At 34.7% G+C, this 20,794-nt stretch overlaps 1 protein-coding gene across 1 annotated transcript; it reads left to right on the top strand.

Moving 5' to 3' along the window:
- Window positions 1–1,164: 1,164 nt before the first annotated feature.
- On the top strand, window positions 1,165–20,772 carry LOC141661848 (sister chromatid cohesion protein SCC2-like). The gene is given in 32 exon segments (XM_074468858.1): window positions 1,165–1,294; window positions 1,467–1,704; window positions 5,158–5,267; window positions 5,859–5,992; window positions 6,077–6,164; window positions 6,243–6,499; window positions 9,886–9,993; window positions 10,142–10,253; window positions 10,436–10,529; window positions 10,620–10,806; window positions 10,905–11,336; window positions 11,410–11,918; window positions 12,081–12,231; window positions 12,233–12,292; window positions 12,368–12,418; window positions 12,541–12,699; window positions 12,785–12,952; window positions 13,569–13,868; window positions 13,965–14,117; window positions 14,753–14,922; window positions 15,107–15,215; window positions 15,595–15,750; window positions 15,827–15,931; window positions 16,048–16,281; window positions 16,705–16,838; window positions 16,921–17,082; window positions 17,084–17,111; window positions 17,113–17,216; window positions 17,298–17,667; window positions 18,800–18,892; window positions 19,089–19,214; window positions 20,085–20,772. Coding segments are annotated over 31 exon segments (5,328 nt in total). The 5' UTR covers window positions 1,165–1,294; window positions 1,467–1,474; the 3' UTR covers window positions 20,319–20,772.
- The last annotated feature ends 22 nt before the right edge of the window (window positions 20,773–20,794 follow it).

Below are 20,794 nucleotides of genomic sequence, written 5' to 3'. Positions count from 1 at the left end.
TACATATTTTTATAAAAATAATACATGATTTATATACATTAAATATTTAAATCTAATGTTTATAACCGGGACGTTGAATGATTATTAATAATTAAATTTATTATATTTGACGTTAATATTGAATTATCTAAATATGTGTAGAGTACTATTATTTTAGTTAAACAAACGGCACGAGTGAGTCAGACTTTTAACCTATATTTAGGAAAGTAAGATCTCGAGCACTGCACCAACCCTTGACAATATGTAAAGTATTATTTTTGTGTTTTTAACATTGAAAAAAATGTGTTACCTAACATATATTTGTATCATAAAAGAAATTTATTTATTTTTTATTAATTACTTTTAAAGTATCCGAATTAAACCCGAAACCGACTTGAAACTCGAAAAATCTGATGGATCGAATTTGTATCTTTATTTTTAATATTCGAACCCGAAACAAATTCGAACTGAAATATAACGAATCAAATTTGAATTTTATGAAATCCGATTCGATCCGGCCCCTTTCCATCCTGCTGGACAAGCCTGCACATAACACAATAGAGGCACGCTGAACAATCTCGGAAGGCGAACAAGTATGCATGTGTCAGTGTTTGTACTTTGTAAGGCTTTATTTAGAAAATACAAGGTATTGGTCTTAAACGTTATTTATATTTAAATCAATGATTATCTTTTCAGAATATTCTATACCCATTTCATTCAATTATTTCGATTTTATGAGGATGTTTTTTTTCTAAATTTGTATAAACAGATACAATTTGAATAACATAAAACTGTGAATAAATATATTACCCGTTTCCACTCATAATTTAAAAGTATCTCTTTCTATTCAATTCAAAAAATATCACCCATGAACACGGTTGAATAACTCAAGTTGTTACGAGTTTATCCTCAGGTTTGTGTTCGATCATCGCTCACCCCGAAAATTTACGAGAACAAATACTCATTTGTAAAAAAAAATATCACCCATTTGTTCAAAATCCATTAGATACACTTTTTTAATACACAAAAAAAATCATTACATTAATATTATCCAAACCAAAAATCAATTTATATAATCTCATTATCTTCTCTATTTTTTTACCTTTTCACAAAAAATAATTTCAAATATTCCAAAAAATATTAGATACTCTACCTTTTTCCCAATTTTAAATTTCCAAAACATTACCCACATTTCTTTTTGTACCCTCAAACAAACATTTTCGAAGTGTACAGAGCAAGTCAAATTGAGTTGAAGAGAGAGATAATCTCGCCGAGACTGTACTTGAAACTCTCCCCCACTACATCCTCGCTTTGTGTAATCCCCAAATTTCATTCTCTACGATTTCCCCGCCATTTCAATCATAACCTATACACACACCTACACACACACATATCTAGGGTTTGTTCAATTCACTGTAATCAAACCCTAATTCACGCCTAATTTTAGCTGAATTGACACATTTCTAGCGTTGTGGATGTTTGTTTAGGTTGATTGATGTCTACTTCGCGGCGAATTCCCCGAGGCATCAGCCTCTCGAATACAGTTCACTCTGATGTGGCTCCGAGCTTGCCGTTGCCGTCGTTGCCGGTGTTTTGTGGCGCGGAGGATGCGGAGATTCGGCTTTCGGATGAGTCGAGTGGTTCGAGATCGGTGAATCGGAGTGTTGTGTTGAATCAGGCCGGGAGAATTGCTGGTTTGCTTGGAGAGACTGATGTTTCGTATTTGTGAGTAGTTTTCGAATTTTATTGAGTAGTTTTTTGAATTATTGAGAATTATGTGGTTGTTAATTGTTGAATTGTTGTTGTTGTTGTTGTTGTTGTGTTATATGTGATTGTGTATGTGTGGAATGTTTGTTTGGAAACTTTGTGGAGTGTGATTTGTTTGAAATTGATTTGAATTGCAGACTGAACTCATTCAAATAATTGAAAACTTGAGAGATGGATTGGATTTGGTAAATAATGTTTTTTGGTAATGGTTACGTGAAGTTAAATATTCACTACTGATGTCTCGTATTTGTGAGTAGTTTTCGAATTTTACTGACTATTTTTTTGAATTTTATGGATTGTGCGCTTGTTAATTGTGGAATTGTTATGTTGTTGTGTTATTTGTGATTGTGTATGTATGGAAAGCTTGTATGGAAACTTTGCGGAGCGTGATTTGTTTGACAGTGATTTGAATTGCTGACACTGAGAATGTGAATCATTCGAATAATTGAAAACTCGAGAGATGGATTGGTTTTGGTAAATAATGTTTCTTTTGGTAATGGTAGATTACGTGAAGTTAAATATTCACTACCGATGTCTCGTATTTGTGAGTAGTTTTCGAAATTAATGAATTATATGCTTATTAATTGTTGAATTGCTACGATGTTATGTTATATGTAATTGTGTATATGTGGAAAGCTTGTTTGGAAACTTTGTGGAGTGTGATTTGTTTGATAGTGATTTGGATTTCCGACTCTGAGAATGTGAACTCATTCGAATAATTGAAAACTTGAGAGATGGATTGGATTTGGTAAATATTTTTTTTTGGTAATGGTAGATTACGTGAAGTTAGATATTCACTAATTAAGAAGCACAGGACTCAGCTGAGGCTCGGATTCAGCTACAATGTTAGGGATTACTAATGCATGTTTTGTTAGAGGAAATGTGATATTCTTTGGAGTGTTGGAAGCAAAAGATGTTCGAACAATGCTACAAAGTCTAAAACTGCTGATATGGTGATATATAACAACCACTAAAAGTCTACATTTAATTTATAATCATAATTATAAATATTCGTATCAGTATATTTATTTTGTAATAATAATAATAGTAGTAATAATAATAATAATAATAAATTGTGTGGTACTCATGTATGTAATAATAATAATTGTGTGGGACTCGAACTTATAATAATAATATCCATTAGCTATAATTGTTAATTAGTTGGAAATGGTCATTTTAGACTATTGAAATAGAATTATATTTAGTAAATATGTTGTTCTATAACAATTTTGATTGACTTCTCGGGATTCCTTTTTTACTTCTATCTGGTGTTTCTGACCTGAATCCAGATAGTTTGATTGTTGTTTCATTACACACACACACACACATACACACATACATATGAATATATTATAGTCAAATGTATGTATTGATTTATTTTTTCTTCCAAAGAAGAAGAATAATTTGTCAAAATGTATAAAACATACCGAATGCACATAAATGGCCTGAGACGGATTTGTGTCATTTCCTTTTGTGCTGCATTTAAACTAGATCTAAAGTGCAGTATTAGGAATTATTGAGAACAACCTAAACAAATTGATTCCTAAATGGTGCTATGATAGTCAAGACACCATTAGATATCAAAAGCAAAGGTTGAAGTATTGAGAATGCATCTTTTATAATCAGTTTATTTGAGAAGTTGAAATTAAATAAGTACTAGTGTATACCTACTGCTGAAACGTTCAGAAATCTATGCCATGGTTCTTTTGGTCAGATCTGTTTGGTAAAGTATATGATTAGTCATTTTGTTCATCATTATTATTAAATTTTTTATAACTTTCGAATATCAAAACAAAATGTTTGCTATTTAACTAAAGCCAATAGTTTAGGATGTAACGTGTTATTGAGATGTGCTTTTGCTCTGCTTTGAATGTCCCCAAAATTTCCTCGATTTCAGATGAAATGTCTTTGTGTTGGTATAATCCTTTGATTAATTCATATTTAATTTGAAATGTATTGCAGTCAATATAAAATGGTCTGTGTCTTTCGGGAAATAATAAGGTCCACTAAAACTGCACACTAGCGGGTAATGAGATGCATACAAAAGAAGAACCAGAATCGTGGAGATAATTCAAAAGCATATGCTGAAGATTCTCCATCTTGGTAGTGGGCTTGAAAGCTTTTGTATTCATTTTGCCATCATTCTCGCACTGTGGTTTACAGTATGATTGTAATGCAAGCAGTTGATTATGGCAAGCACAAAACTGACAGTCCCAGTTGTGGATAGAAATTTCACATTCTCTTACTCCCATGCACTGTACACGAAATAATCTCTAATAGCCTTCTAAAAGGCTGTCAGATCTTGATTTCATGTAGAGTGCATAGGAGTAGCGAAGATGAAATTTCTATCCGCAGCTGGGACTGTGAGTTTTGTGCTTGCAGGGAGCAACTTCTTGTGTTGGAGTCATACTGTAAATCACAATGCAAGAATGACTGGCAAAAAGAACACTAAAGTTTTCGAACCCCCTACAAAGATGGAGATTCTTTAGCAGATGTTTCTGAATTATCTCCAAGAAGCTTGGTTTTTTGTTTATATGTATCTCATTATCCGCTGGTGTGCATTTTTAGTACCTTTGGAATTGCAGGTTAGTGTCCACACTAGTGTGTAATATTTGTTTAGCCTCTTATATTTGATCTCTTTCTGAAACTACTAATAATGGATGAGTTTCGACAGTCTTCCAGTTATACGATTTGAAATAGTCAAAAATTTAAAACAATCATTTATGATTTAAAAACTTTGAGACAGTATAACAAGAGTTATTAACTGCACTCTGAAGAATCAACTTGTAGGAATATGATGGATTACAACCAAGAGAGGCTCGGTCAAATATTATATTATTTTGTAATTGATTTGAAAATAATATGTGAGGATTCTTTCACATATAAATTTATGGAGGATAAAAATACTAATTAATTAATACCCTAAGGTCCAAAACATCTGGATTATGCTGCATAACCTACACATTTAATATACTCATTGCCCGACATACAAAACATATAAATGAATACATTAATTTCCCTACAGTGTATATAAATAAAATGCGAAAGCTCCCTTTTAATTTTTATCCTATATATATATTCTGCTGTAAATTTGCATCCTAGCTTTAATGGTTATACGAAGTACCTGCTTCAAATTTTTACTTTCTCATAACAATGTGACTGTGTATGTTATAACCTTGAATGTAGAAATTTGTGGTCATGACATCATATTACTAATATCTTTATCAAAATAACTTGTGTAAGATATTCTCTATTTGCTATGTAGTGTTGGACTGTTGGCTAACTATTGATATTTCTGTGAGAAGGTTGTATGACTTAACATATATCTATTTGTTTTATATCTGATGCTTTAAATTACAGGATATATATGTATATATTTGTTTGTTTTATATGCGGTGCTTTAAGTTGCAGGAATCTCAAGGAAGACCCAAGCTCACAACATAATGGCTCTGTTGGACCTACGGACCTCCATGACGAGGTTCTTCGATGCAACTCGGAAGCGTTTGAGTCCCATTTGCCAGGTAAATGAAGTCCAATAAGGCAATAAGTCTGACTGTATGTATTATTTATGAGGATTATATTCTTCCACGTTAGTATTTACGGTATGATCACTAAAATTGACACACCCTGTTGTTATTGTATGTACAGCCAGAGTTAGATCTTTATACTAGGGGTCTCCAGATCGAATTTTGTAATACTTTTAGTTTGCATTGGTTTTTTGTCTTTGCATGCTCTTTGCATAAATAATGACTCTCTTTCTCTCTTTATATATACTTCCCATAAATGTCCTTTTTGACTGTGATTCAGTCAAATCAACTGCACTTTGACCGTAATGTTACAAATATTTTTATATGTTTTGATATTTTAAAAACATGGACATGATAAATGTATGGCATACAGTTTCATATTTATATAAATTTATGGCCTAACATTCACAAAATTTTAAAAGCTTGCGGTAATATCTAAAAATTATTGCCTCACGCCACACCCCTACTTAAATATGTATATGAACTGTTTTGAAAATCATGCATATGTAATTTTTGTTGGTAATATGAATAATGTTATATAATACTTTTGACATTACATTGCTTACTGCCTAGTGGTTTGTTCAGGTTTGTCAAGTCAAATGAAGGAGCAACTTTATAATCGTAAGACTATTGAAGAGGATAAGTTCCAGCAGGATTTGCCTGCAGCTAATCAAGCCCAAAGAGACACCAACGGAGCACAAAATAACCATGATAACAACGTTTGTTTTCTAACCTTCTATACTTGTTCCGTTTCAACAATTGGGAATATAGTTGTTACGTCTGATTTGAAGAAATAATTGCAGGACAAGATTTTGACTTCTTCTAGGAAACAAAAGGTCAAGAAGAAGGGAAGTGATAGTACAAGTATTCCTGATGCAGCAGCCATTCAAGGTTCTACACTTTACGATTTCTTCATTATACCATTACTATGTCTAATTGCTGCAGTTAAGTTGATTTCTGTTGGTCTAGATGCTGCAATTGGGGATTTTTGTGCGTGTTTGGAGAATTTGTGTGATCGTGCAGAAATGAACGATGATGATCGGGAAGAAGCTGAATGGTTACCATTACCTCTTGCTGATATTAGAGTACTTGTGAATGGCATTGTTTCTATCAGAGCGAAGAACTTCCTAAATTTGGTTCCTGTAGATATTCTTGTGAGAACCTTAAGGGTTTTAGATCATCAGATTCATCGGGCAGAAGGTCTATCAATTAGTGAATGTGAAAATGTAAGTTTACATTTTTGTATACGTTTTTGTATCCATATCCTGCTTTTTGTAGACATGCACTGCACACAAAAGCTGAGATATGACTGGATACTTTTTGCCTTGCTACCATATAAGCTATATATGTATTTATGTGTATATGAATGAATAGTAGTATCTGCAACAAAGATGCAGAATGTAGACTGTATCACACAATCATCAGCAATCTGTTTTCATGTTTGTGGATCTCTCCTACTCGTGGCTGTAATCAAAGTCAGTACTTCTGCTTCATTCTTCAGTGAACAATATAAATTTGTGTCCGAGTTGATGTGAAATGAATCTTTCGGACCTTATGCATGTAGTGTCTGACTCTTGTTGTTTGTTGTACCAGCATATGCTATTAACTTCTCTTTGTTTGCCCTTCGATATTATCGTAATCCTTTCATTCATTATTTGGTTGATATTATATATAGCTATATACTTCACATACTTTTCATCAGGTATTGCTCGTTTCTGATTGGTGTCTTTAATTTCCGTTTTCATTGAGAATTGTGTCAGAATAAAGACGTAAGAAAATTAAAAATATTTCAGTTGCCTCGCTGCTTTGTGCCTTTATCTATGTGAAATGGAAAAGCTACAAGTACCTAATTTGGAATTGGCAAATAACTAGCTTCACATGTCGCAAAGACGTTATGATATTATCCCAATTGCTAAATGCTTTAATGGGACCACAGTCATATATAGTGTATTACACAATTTTCTCCACCAACATCTGCTGTCATGCAAAACAAAATCTGCCAAGTAAATAAATTGTTCTACAATATGCTACATTCAATAATAGACTTCCATATTTGATGTTTATAATAAATGTTAATCCATCTTGATCACAAGGTTAGTGATCTGTTAGTTTTCTTTAACTAAACTGAAATTTCTATTGGAGGTACCATCTTTAGGCTCTTGTTCTCCTTCAAAAGATGTGTGCTCCATATCAGTCCCGTGGGCCACTGGACGATATAAGTTTTGTCTTTTTTTTTGCTAGGCATCTTTTTTAACTCTAAACACGTAATAATGACCGTTGGCTGATCCCCTTCAAACAGATTTCTTTTCAATATTTGCCTCGCAGGTCGCTGTAGCAGTTTCAGGTGAGGTCGATCAAGGACCTCTGTATCTTTTGCATTTTTGATGTAGAGATCCAAGTACCAGTAGTTCAGTGGTCAATTGCACGTTTTTGTAATCTTTTTACCCATTTTAATAATAGACTTCACGAATAGGAGTTCCTGTGACTCCCATGTTTTGGAGTCTGTGTCTCTGATATATGAACAACACGTAGTTAAATTTGACCTTTCCATTTGCTACATGAATTTCGTCGAGTTACCATTTCCATCTTCAGTTTCATAAGCTTTCAATGCATTTCTCTAATTTTCTATTGTCTTCCCAGTTTTATACTGGCAAAATCATTCTTTAATAACTTTTGCATCTTATATTTCTGTTACGATCTCTTCCTCTCTATCCAAAGGAAAGATTTCCGTACTCATTCTTTGGTGGATGAGTATCTTATTGTATGATTTGAATGCCATGTTTGTCTATTGTTCTCAGATATTTGTTCTTTTCCTTTTTTGATGTAACCGAAACGTATCTGATTCCTTTATTTCTTGATTTATTGTGTTTTTATTAATCCAATAAATTAGGCACCTTTTGCATTCATGTCTATCAAGGACTTTAACCGACTATAGTGAGGTGTATATTTTTTCCTTTTGATACTGTTTTAATCAAGCAGTGAATCCTCTCTTCTATTAGTACAAGCAGGTAACTCGTGTAAAACACAGTCTGGTTTAAATAAATAATACATTATGTTAAATTAAATTATATATATAATATTCAATGTTTAATTATAGAAAAGTATTTTTTTTTAATTTTATCAATACATTTATGGCGAATAATTTAATTAAATGTAGAATTATCTTATGTATATAAAGAGAATATGATATTGTAATTTTTGAAATATATGTTAATATTAAAAATGTTGTTAGTAAGCAAAATATGCATGTTGGATAGGGCCTTTGTGTTTTTTTGGTCAAGGGGCCTTTGTGTTTTAATAAAGAGTAATATACAAACCCCTTTTCTCTCGTTTTTTACTTTGTTACTTGATCAGGCTAAGAGCCTTCTCTCTCTTGGTTTATTAGTACAACATTCTTGACAAGTCTCTATCAGATAGGGAGCCCTTTCGCTAAATTTTTATGAGAACAACACTCTCCTGATACAGAATTTTTTGCTGTCCTTGGAATATGTTTATCTTGTTCTACAAGTTATAGCTGGAATATTTTTATTAGGTGTTGAATACTTGTATAGTTAGCATAGTTAATTCCGATTCTTTCTTTTAACGTTAGTTTAGATATTGATTGATTGTATAAGTGTAATAAATAAGTGACTACCATAAGAGTGTAAATTGAGGCGGTCTCTCATTGCAAGACTAGAAAGTTGTACAACGATATAAAAGTTTTGTTATTTTTAGTAGTTTCTTTTTAAAGAATTTAAACCTCGTGCAGTTTAGTGCAGTATGTGTGAGAAAATTTCTATCTGATCAGGACTTTAGCTGCTATTATTTCAATAGGCTTTTTAATATAGGTAGATTCCAACACTCTGTTACCCGACTCTCCATTTTGCCTTGCGTGCTTGTGGTGGACACTCGGACATTGTTATGGACATTCAAACACTTACATCAGGGCAAAACACACACAGATATATAAATATGTGCAAGTATGTATCTATATATTCTAAGAAATTTACCATGTCCGTCTCTTGGACATGTGTCCATGTTGGAAATTTCCACCCGAGTCCAAGTAACCAAGATTCTGCAAGCTATATAGTGGAGAGATCAACATTAAATCCATTATTCACTTTCCATATACTGAATTTATTGCTAGGCGATTCTCGTGCGGTTCAGATGCGCATTGCTTAGAATTGTTCAAATGTGTGTTGAATCTATATATTACTGAGGCGGGGTTTCTGGACAAGCCTAGAGGCATATCCGAAGATTTCAGAATTTTAATATCTTGTAATAGTTTTTTTTGTTGCTAAATTGAGAATTTATAGAAAGAGAAAAAGGAATATACAAGGGATCTACCCTAATACCAACCGTTCTAGGCGATTTACTTTCTGTAGATGCGCATGCTTAGAATTGTTAAATTGTGTCATCTACATCTTCGCTGATGAACATCAATATAGTATAATTCATCTTTTATTGTTTGTAAGCTATTTAGTCTAACCCCTGCTAAATTCCTATTCATTAACCTTCTATTATTCGAGCATCAAGTTGCTCAAAACAGATTCTGAGTAGATTGACCTAATTGTTCTTGTATATTATATTGCATCGTACCGTTCTCTCTCAACTATTAGTTGCTATATTTCAGGCAGATGCAGAAGTTCTATCATCAGTATCCGTTGCTCTAGAGTCCATTCACGCAGCTCTACTGGTAATGGCTAATAGCGGCATGCCGAAGAATCTCTACAATGAAGAGGTACACATCTGTGCTCATATATTGTTGTTTGCAGTAAAATATGCAACAGCAACTGGTTCCTTAAGTTTTGGGTGAATGTTTTAGCTGAATTGTGATGCATAGTATTGATGAAATGCTGTTAGGTTCTAAAACTTTTAACATTTTCTAGATGATAGAGAGGATACTGGAATTTTCTAAATATCAACTGATGGACATCATGTCAGCAAGTGATCCAGCTTATCGTGCTCTGCACAGACCAAGTGAAAATGGGAACCTTGAAGGTTAGTCTACTATCTAGTGTGTTGACAATGGGTTCCTCATTTCTGTGCTCTGCATGACTGAACTTAAAAGGGCGTCAGTTAGGCTATTCAGCAATAGACGAACTACAGTTTCCACTTTCCACTGTTTAGATCCTATATTTTCCTCTTATCTATGTATAATTTCTTTCTCTTTGCATGAATAGACGAAGTTGAAGAACCTGATGCTGATTTTGGTTCTGCGAGTAAGAGAAGGCGTACCTCTAAGAGTGTGAAAGTGAGGAAATCAGCTGTGAACAGGTGGAGATATTTATATGCATATTCTGTAGATATCATTAAAACAATATAATTTTATCATAAATCTAATTTTTTTCTTTTTCTTAAATGTAGAGTTTCTGCCGTTGTGAATACTGCAGATCAGAAACTGTGTATAATTCTTGGTCTTTTGAAAGACTTGTTGACAATTGAGCGACTTTCAGATAGTTGCATTTTCCAATTGGTAAAGACAAGCTTCTCAACGTTCTTGGTGGATAATATTCAATTGCTGCAGCTTAAAGCACTCAGTTTAATTTGCGGGGTATGAATATGTATTACTTTTGTATTTGTAAACTTGTAACTTCTTTGTTAAGCTCTCTTTCCTTTTATATTGCTTAGCACTTGGTTGTGGTCTTGTAGATATTCTATTCATACCTACAGCATCGAACTTATGTAATCGATGAGGTAGTGCTGTTGCTATTGAAGTTGCCGATGACAAAGCGACCGCCAAGACACTATCATCTACCTGATGATGAGCAAAAGCAGATTCAAATGGTAACTGCTCTATTGATTCAGTTGGTTCATTGTAGTGCCAACCTTCCTGATGCCTTAAGGGAGTCTGATAGCACTTCATTCCTTCTTGAGCCTTCAATTGATGCCTCTTACCCTAGCAAGTGTCATGAGGCTGTCACAGAGACATGTTGTCTTTTCTGGAGTCGCGTTCTTCAGAGATTTACTAGTACAAAGAGTCATGATGCCGCAGAGCTGAGAAACATGATGGATAATCTTGTAGCTGATTTGTTGATGACACTGAATTTGCCTGAGTATCCAGCTTCGGCTCCTATTCTGGAGGTATCAGCTGTCTGGTTGACTTGCCTGTTGATGCTTATTAGTTTTTAGTTTACTAAGATGTAGTTGCTTGCAGGTACTTTGCGTGCTACTACTTCAGAATGCCGGTTTAAAATCCAAGGATATTGCTGCTCGTTCGATGACAATTGAACTCCTAGGTACAGTTGCCGCCAGGTTGAAACAGGATACCGTTCTATGTAGGAGGGAAAATTTTTGGATTGTGAAAGAGTTTATGAATGATGATATGAGTCAGAGCTATCCGAAAGATGCATGTTCTGTTTGCTTGGGTGCAAAGACCGGGAAGTCTTTGGTTATATGCCAAGGCTGTCGGAGATTATTTCATGTAGACTGCGTGGGATTAAGAGAAGATGAAATATCCATCGGCAGTTGGGACTGTCAGTTTTGTGCTTGCAGGGACCAACTTCTTGCGTTACAGTCATATTGTAAATCACAGTGCAAGACTGATGGAAAAAGGAATACCAAAGCTTCCAACCCCCCTACGAAGATGGAGATTGTTCAGCAGATGCTTCTGAATTATCTCCAGGATGCTGGTGCTTCAGTTGATATGCACCTCATTACCCGATGGTGGGCATTTTTAGCGGAACCTTAATATTTGCCAGGATATTCTTATGCCAAGACCTGTTTTTGCGCACATTAACAAATTAGTTTTTTATTAAAACAAAACACCTCCAGGATTCTGAGCCCGGTTGGCTATTTTTGCTGAACATGCTGATTTTTAATGTGCAGGTTTTATCTTTGCTCGTGGTACAAAGACGACCTGACTTGCCAACAAAAGTTATTCTTCTTTCTTGCTCGACTGAAATCAAGAGCACTTGTGCGAGAATGCAAGACTGTTTCTTCTGTATTGAAAAGGAATTCAGTAAAAAAGATGACTTTAAGCCATGGGTCAAAACAATTCTTTCTCCAGAGGGTTTGATAAAATTCTTCAAATGCTTCTGGTCAGTTTATTCTGTTGCATCTTGATTACCTGTAGATAATATTCCTGCTAATATGTACTGTTTACTTGACTTCAGGCAAGTTTAAGGGAGAACTCTCCTGTGATTCGTGCCAAGGCATTAAGAGCTGTAAGTAGAGTGTACCCAACTTTCTAGTCCCTTCAAGCATTACCAGACCACTTGTTATAGTATTATTTACTATTTTTTGCAAGAAATTTGATGTACTTGCTTCCCTTGTTTCGTGAGAGCAGGTTAGTATTATTGTTGAAGCTGATCCAGAAGTTTTGCGTGATAAGCATGTCCAGGCGGCAGTTGAAGACAGGTTCTGTGATTCATCTATATCTGTTAGAGAAGTATCTCTTGAACTTGTTGGTCGCTATATTACCTCACATCCTGATGTTGGTGTAAAGGTATTGATTTGGATTGTACATCCTCAAATACATACTTGGTTCACTATAATAATTTTGTCTTCACTCTCTGCTTGTGTTTTTTTAGTACTTTGAGAAGGTTGCTGAGAGAATAAAAGATACTGGAGTGAGCGTGCGGAAACGAGCCATCAAAATTATAAGGGATATGTGCACTGCAAATCCAAATTTCTCAGAATTTACTAATGCTTGCATTGTAATTATATCCCGTATTTGTGATGAAGAATCCAGTATTCAGGTAGTTCTGCACCAAATTATTTGATTTTGTATCATGTATTGTTGTCAATACTCTACTCTCGCAACTTCTGCTCCTTTACAGGAGTTTTCTTATGTCAGGATTATCTGTTTTAGTGATGGGTAATACCAGAAACATTTCCATGCTGCTGATACGGGTCTTATTAACCCTAACTTCAGCACATTGTACTCATATAATCATGATATCATGTGTAGGACTCATAACACTTTATTTTTAACATGAAATCAACTCTTTTTTTGGCTAATTTGGTCAGAATTGCAAAAATTAAATGTGATTTATAGTCAAATTCAAACATATAGCCAGAAGTATCTACTTTTACTACTATATGTATTGGTCTGTGATAGGATCACATAAAAGTCACGAGGTGTTAGGGTGCTGGAGTTTTGTATATTATGGTTTTAAAGAGGTTGATTGGAATATTTTACATTTCATTAGAGGTTTATGAGTTCAAAATAAAATATCATGGTACCAGGAGTACAAGATGCCCAGCGTAGGGTCATAAAGGCATTCTGGTCTTGAACTAAGGAGAACTACTTAAATTTGCCCTTCTGTTCAGTGTTATTTTTTTAAGATCTTGTCTGGATTTTTTGATCCACAGGATCTTGTATGTAAGACGTTTTATGAGTTCTGGTTTGACGATTCTTCAAGCTCACAGAGCCGGTCATTTGGAGATGGTAGTTCTGTACCAATAGAAGTAGCTAAGAAAACCGAGCAGATTGTTGAGATGCAGAGGAGGATGAAAGACAATCAACTGCTTGTCACCGTCATTAAGCGTAACTTGGCCCTTGACTTTTTAACGCAATCAGCAAAAGCTGCTGGAATCAGTCCCGTAATACTTGCATCAGTGCGCAAGCGCTGTGAGCTTATGTGTAAATGTTTGTTGGAGAGAATACTTCAGGTGTATATGAGATTTCCATGACATTGCACTTTTTAAGACAGGCTCATTTCATTTGTCTTCCCCTTATTTGTGCTCATAAAACCTTTTTCTCTTCAGGTAGAAGAAATGACAGGCGCAGAACTGGAGTTGAGCTCACTTCCTTATGTTCTTCTGTTGCATGCCTTTTGTACCGTGGATCCTGCACTATGTGCACCGTCTTCTGATCCTTCACAGTTCGTTGTCACTCTAGAGCCGTACTTGAAGAGTCAGGTTATACTGAAATTTTGTTTTCTCAAGTTCAAATATATATGTTAAATTTGATCTCTGTTATGCCAACCATCAGATTGTAGTTGGTCGGTATTCGGTAAGAAATGTTACTTATGGGCTAAATGAATACATTTGGAAGTATTTTGGATACATAAATATTGGATATCTGAGTTATACAAAATTTTGAATATTTGTACAAAACTTTTGTGGGTCGGATATTAAATTTCATATCATATGCCTTCTTTCTGGAGTGAACAATATTAGCGCGCACTATAAAAGTAGTGGAGCTGTGAAAGAAGATTGTTATATACCTTTAGTAACATATAACTTCACCTTTTGTGTCTATGCTCACCAAATTAACATTCGGGGAAGGGGAGGCTCGTGGTTCACTGCCTTATTGCTGATTGCTTTTGCATCTTACTATGTTTTATGCTAAGCATTAATTAGGAAAGTGCTGTATGTGTTGAAGTGTCGCTTGACTCGCTTCTTTGTATTGTTATTTGATTTGTACAGGTTTGATGTTTATTTTTGGTGAGAGAATTATTTGCAATTCTTATTAGGGAGATTGTTGTCTATTGTATACTTTAACTAAATATATGTTTAAAAATTATTACTCAACTCAGTTTGCTTGTATTCAGGCTGATAGCCGAGGAGTTGCACAGCTGCTGGAAAGCATAGTGTTTGTCATTGATTCTGTTTTACCCTTGGCTCCAAGGATTCCTCAAGCTGTTGTTGAAGAGCTTGAGCAAGATTTGAAACAGATGATTGTTCGACATTCTTTCTTAACTGTTGTCCATGCTTGCATCAAGTAATTTACCTTCCTTACATTTTCTACACTTTATCTCTTGCATATTTGGTTTAAAAGTTGGGTACCTGTTGTTATTAGCAAGATGTGCGAAACACGATCTGTTAAAGAGTTTTCTCTTTGCATCACTAATCATAAATCATGTGATCTGGTGTTTAACTTCGCTAACTCTTTCTTTATTCGTAAGGTGCCTCTGCACAGTGAGTAAAGTAGCAGGAAAAGGTGCAAGAGTTGTCGAATATCTAATTCATGTTTTTTTCAAGCGATTGGATGCACTAGGATTCGACAATAAGCAGGTTGGTGCTTTCTTAATAAATTTCGAATATATTACTAAGTTTATAACTTATTTTCTCAAGAGCATTGACCCCACTCATTTCTTTTAGATGTGCAACAAAGGTGAATTAGTATTATGTGATTCGTATGTTATTAAGACGTATTACCGAGATATGATATGATATGCAGATACTTATTTGCTTATCAGAGATCCATGATCCATCCAGACACATATTATTGTTAGTATAAGTTTTTGTCTTGAATATTGTATCTGTGTCTTCTTGATGTGAATTCCTTTACCTTTTTCTTATAATAAGGACTTCCCTTTTTCCAGCTTTTGACCTGGACGTTTAGACATGTTCTAACATATATCTGTTTTTCCTTTTACCCTCCTTATTTCAGCAAGTGGGCCGATCACTTTTCTGTCTGGGTTTGTTAATTCGTTATGGTAACTCTTTGCTAAGTAGCAAGAGAAACTCAGATGTTGAAAATAGTGTCACCTTATTCAAGAAGTATCTTACGGCTGAAGACTTTGTTTTTAAGATCAGATCGTTGCAAGTGAGCCTCAATTCTCCCCTTTTTGTAGTCCTCATGTAGTTATGACCTTTGTTCATGTGCTTTTTGACCTTTGCAGGCATTAGGTTATGTTTTAATTGCCAGGCCTGAATTCATGTTGGAGAAGGATATAGGAAAAATTTTGGAGGCAACATTATCTTCCAGTACAGATTATCGTCTTAAGGTAATTTTATTTTCCTTGCATCTGTACAGGTTTTAAGAAAAGAAACACCCGTGCACACACATTATTAATATTATAAGGGTTGGGGAAGGCATGACATTGAGAATCTACTTTTCCAGTTGCAATCCTTGCAGAATCTGTATGAATATCTTCTTGATGCGGAAAGTCAAATGGGGACAGATAATTCCAACAACAATGAGGTTGCTTATTCTGTAGAGGGTGGTCAAAGTGTGCCTGTTGCAGCCGGTGCAGGTGATACTAACATATGTGGGGGGATTGTCCAGCTGTATTGGGAAAGCATCCTAGATAGATGTTTGGATGAGATTGAATTAGTACGGAAGTCTGCTCTTAAGGTGAATCCCCTTTACCAATCTTAAGCAAACTATGAAGCATTCCTGTTGATAATGCACTTTCCTGTTGAGCTTTAGTCTGTTCTGGAAGTTCATAGTTTAACATTCAAATCCCAATGCTATATAGTTATAATTAATCTATGACATAATTACCTGTCAGTCGTATCCCGTTTTGATTAAGCTTTGACCTGCCTGAAAGCGAAAATTCTGAAGTTCAAAGCCTGGTTCTACCATTGTTCAAACAGTCAAATGTTTAGCACTATCCTAATATAAAAATCAAAAGAAAAGAAGACGCAGGCTTCATTGCTCTAAGAACCTTAAATAACTTTCCCACGGAGTGGATGGGTAGATAATTTCAGTACAAATCCTTCATCTAACTAAAATATTCCGTTTTCATTCAAATGTATTCTGGTTTTATGGATACAGATTGTAGAAGCTGTGCTGCGACAGGGTCTGGTTCATCCGATCACATGTGTACCTTATCTTATCGCGCTTGAAACAGACCCTCAGGAGGTCAACTCGAAGCTGGCGCATCATTTACTGATGAATATGAATGAGAAGTATACTCTTTGGATAAACGAAATATATTTTAATTTTCAACTCTATGATATGTTATGCCAACTGGTGAAATTATCTTGTCAGGTATCCTGCATTCTTTGAAAGTCGACTGGGAGATGGTCTTCAGATGTCATTTATATTCATACAATCCATGAATCGAAGTAACCCTGAGAAATGTAATGCCAAGCTTCAATCGAAATCATCTGGTAATGTAAAAGGCAAATCAGATGCCAGTTCTGTAGCCTATTGCAAAATTGGGGGTTTCTCGAATCTACTAAGCTCATTCGTGGGAACCGTGTTTCAAGGAACAAATTTATGTCATCAGTCATTCGCAAGTTTGATACTCCTGCCTGCAATAGTTCAGTGATTCCATTTTTAATGTGAGTTCTACCATCAGTGACAGTTGAATTTCTGTACAGGCTTTAGTTATGCTGACAATTATTTTACTTGCTTTTGGCCAGGTATTGTGCAGAAATCCTTGCTTTACTTCCTTTCTCGTTGCTAGATGAACCTCTTTATTTAGTGTATGCTATTAATCGAGTATTACAAGTTAGGGCTGGGACATTGGAGGCCAATATGAAGGCTTTGTTGAATCTATTGCAAAGTGGCCAGATTTCTGTTGCTGGAAATGGGGAGATTTTGCAGAAACCATCTGCTGAAGCGGTTTCTTCTAACTCAGTATCTTATGATTTGAACGGGACAGTCGTACCAGGAAATGCTGATGCTGAATTTGTAGTTTCTAGTCATTCAGCGCCCAGGGAATTAAATTTGCTTTCTGCGACCTCTCATGAAGCATGTGGAACATCTGAAGATGTTCTACAGAAAGTCCAGGTTTGCTTTAATGATATATAATTTTTACAAAAAGCTGAATATTTATACTTGATATTATCTTGGATGACCTGACCGCTTCCTTAAAAAAGTTTCATGCATGAGTTTCCAATCTAAGATTAGGGTATCTTAAGGTTTTATAACTTACATTTGCTAATTCACTCATTCTTACGCTGTCTCAGAGTCCGTTTGTGTACAACTTTAAGCAGAAATTGAAGCTGAAAAATGTACTATGTTTGTATAAAAAGTCAGAAATTGACTAAAGTTAAGTAAACAGAGTAAAGTCAAAAGTTGGTAGGAGGCACTTTTTTAGAAAGCTTATTTTATTTTGATAATTTTATTTGATTAAAGTTTTTATCATTATTTTGATGGATAGTTTACCAAATTATTTTTATTTTACATTTATAATAATTCATAAGTTATCATAATACAAAATTACCCAAACAATCATTGAATTCAAATTTTCACTTTTCACTAGTATAAATTATGAAAGTTGAACTCGTCCAATCAGTATCTTTAGCTAATTATGTTCAAGAAGAAGACCCGATTATTTTTTTTTATCTTTGCATGGAGTCTAATGCCGAGAACCTTGAATTGTCTCCTTTTAAAGAGACGAAATTTTTGGAACATTTATTTTCCGGGAGCTTTCTAACAGAACTCCTCTACTATCCGACAAATAATTTGTCGAAGAAAATGAGACACTTGACAATTGAAGACTTTACTAAGAAAATGAGGCACTTGACTATTGAAGACTCTTCAAATGGGTTGTTATTCTATTCTGTAAATGTTCATAAAAATTATTGGTCCAGCTCAAACTTGATACATGTTTAGGAAGTTTGGTTAGTCGGAAGCTACTTGCAAAGTAATGGTTTTAATCTACTAGCTTAAATCCGGTGCGATGCACGGGATCGTTAATGTTCAAATAATTTTAAAATTTTGTTTATCTGATCATATAATAACTTGAAGTAATAATTTAAGTTTACCCAAACGGCCTCTTAGTTATTGTCTTTTCCACAGAAGTATCCCATCTGTTTAAATAGTTCGCTGCACTTTTGATATCTTATATTTTTCCATCTTAAAAGTATTTAATTGGATGTGTGTTTTAATGTGTGTAAACACTTATGGGGTTATACAGGCCTACTCTCTTGCCGCCTCTGCGTTACAACTACTTATGAAGCTGAAAAGGCACTTAAAAGTGGTATTTAGTCTTGATGATGCTAGATGTCAGGTAATACTTCTTTCCAGTTTCCGGCTTTTCTGATATCAATTTGTATGAATTGTATGGAGGATAACTAATAATGTTTAGGAATTCAGGAATGTAGCATCTTCTGCTTGGTAAAATAAGTTAAAAGTGTTGACTTGTATATACTTCATTTACTACATTGTACAAGTGTAAAACATCTGAAGTTTCATTTTCTGGCCAGGTGTTTTCTCCAAATGAATCTCAAAAGTCAGGGGATGTTCTCTCGCGTCAAAATATTCCCTTCAACATTAGTGAAACACGTCTTGATCTCCCAAGCACGTATAATGATTTGTTACAAAGATATCAGGTGACGAGGCCTTGATTTAAATATCTCTACTTCATACTCTTGATATGCTTTTTAACTAAGTCCCAACTGCTCAGCTGTGTTCTTTTGAATTTAACTTTATATATCTATCAGTCACCTGGTTCGCAGTAGCAATACTTGCAATTTCCATGTCCGAACACGTACTCTATCTTACTCAAAAAATGTTAAGCATCTTATATCGGTTCTTGCATGCTCTGTGAATATCGGGATCGTTTTTTTTTTGTGTGTATTAATGACTGGTTTATTTCTTTCTAGCGTAAGAACTGTCTGTGTTTGGCTTGTGGATACTGTTTAAATGAAAGCTTAAGGATTATCTTGACACTTCTAATTTATTATTTGAAGGGTTTAGTGCAAGTTGCAGACTTTGTTATTCTTGAATTTTCTTTCTTATACATTATGGTCAAAATGTAATGATAGTAAATCAATCCTTGCATATATTTTTCCCTTCATTTGGAGTTTGAAGGTAATGTTATAAATTCACTTTGGTTATATGTTGCTCATGTCATACTTAACATCTCTTTTTCTTGCAAATATGCAATGTCTGGCTTCAGTTTTGCACTGACATCAAATTAGACTAGGTCAAGTAAATAAAAAAATATTAAAAAAAATAAAAGCAATGCTTAATTAGGTTTGTAGCTTGGACAACCGGAAGCACATGAATACATCACTAAGATGACTTTTGACACCTTGCAAGTAAGAATCAACCAGTTTTTGTGTACTTGGGTGCAACATGTTTAAGAAGTTTCACTTGTATTTCTTCATTGGCTATGCACTGCATTCTATTGGGCTAATATTATTTTTAGAATTTTTCTGATCATGCTTTTTCTTTTTGGGCCATGTTATTAATTTTAGGAATTTAAAAATGCCCTTCGAGAAGACACTGTTGATTATTCGACCTACACGGCGAATATCAAAAGGAAGCGTCCTACACCCAGAAATCCTACACCCAGAAGAGCTGGAAAATCTAATCGTATGGTATCCCAGAATGATGATGACGCTGAATCTGATGAAGATTGGGAAAGTGGAGGTCGGACGGTAAGCAGTGGGAGAAAAGCCTATAACATTAGAACTAGGCAGCGATTGTAGTTCAGGATACACATAGATACAGATAAGAAATGTGCAGTATATAGGATAAGTAGGGAAGAAAGGTTGACAAGACAGAATAGGAAGGAAAATTACATATAGCATTTAGAGAGAAAAATCAAAGCACATATTAAGAGTCAGGTACCAGAAAGCTCTGGTGAAGGGGAAACTTTTGAGTGGCTATCTTGGCTAATAATGAAGCTGTACTCCCATTTCTGTATCACATATGGCATAACGTGTGTATCGCCATTGCTATCAGTATGGATTAGTCTTTGTTGTAAGCTTTTGACCCATCAAATTGAGGTAAATATTTTGTCCCTTCCTTTTAGCAGTAGTGAGGGATGTATGTTGTGAATTTGTAGAAGGGTCGATTTCCCTTTCTATTCTTCTTTTTTTCTATCATTATTATTGAGCATGTACATTCTTGATGACGATATGAATATGCTGTTATTTTTCATCCATTTAGCATCATCATTTTT

The sequence above is a fragment of the Apium graveolens genome, chromosome 5, assembly GCF_009905375.1.
Source record: "Apium graveolens cultivar Ventura chromosome 5, ASM990537v1, whole genome shotgun sequence".
Lineage (NCBI taxonomy): Eukaryota > Viridiplantae > Streptophyta > Magnoliopsida > Apiales > Apiaceae > Apium > Apium graveolens.
The sequence above is the reverse complement of the archived record's forward strand: the minus strand, read 5'-3'. Positions and strand labels throughout refer to the sequence as shown.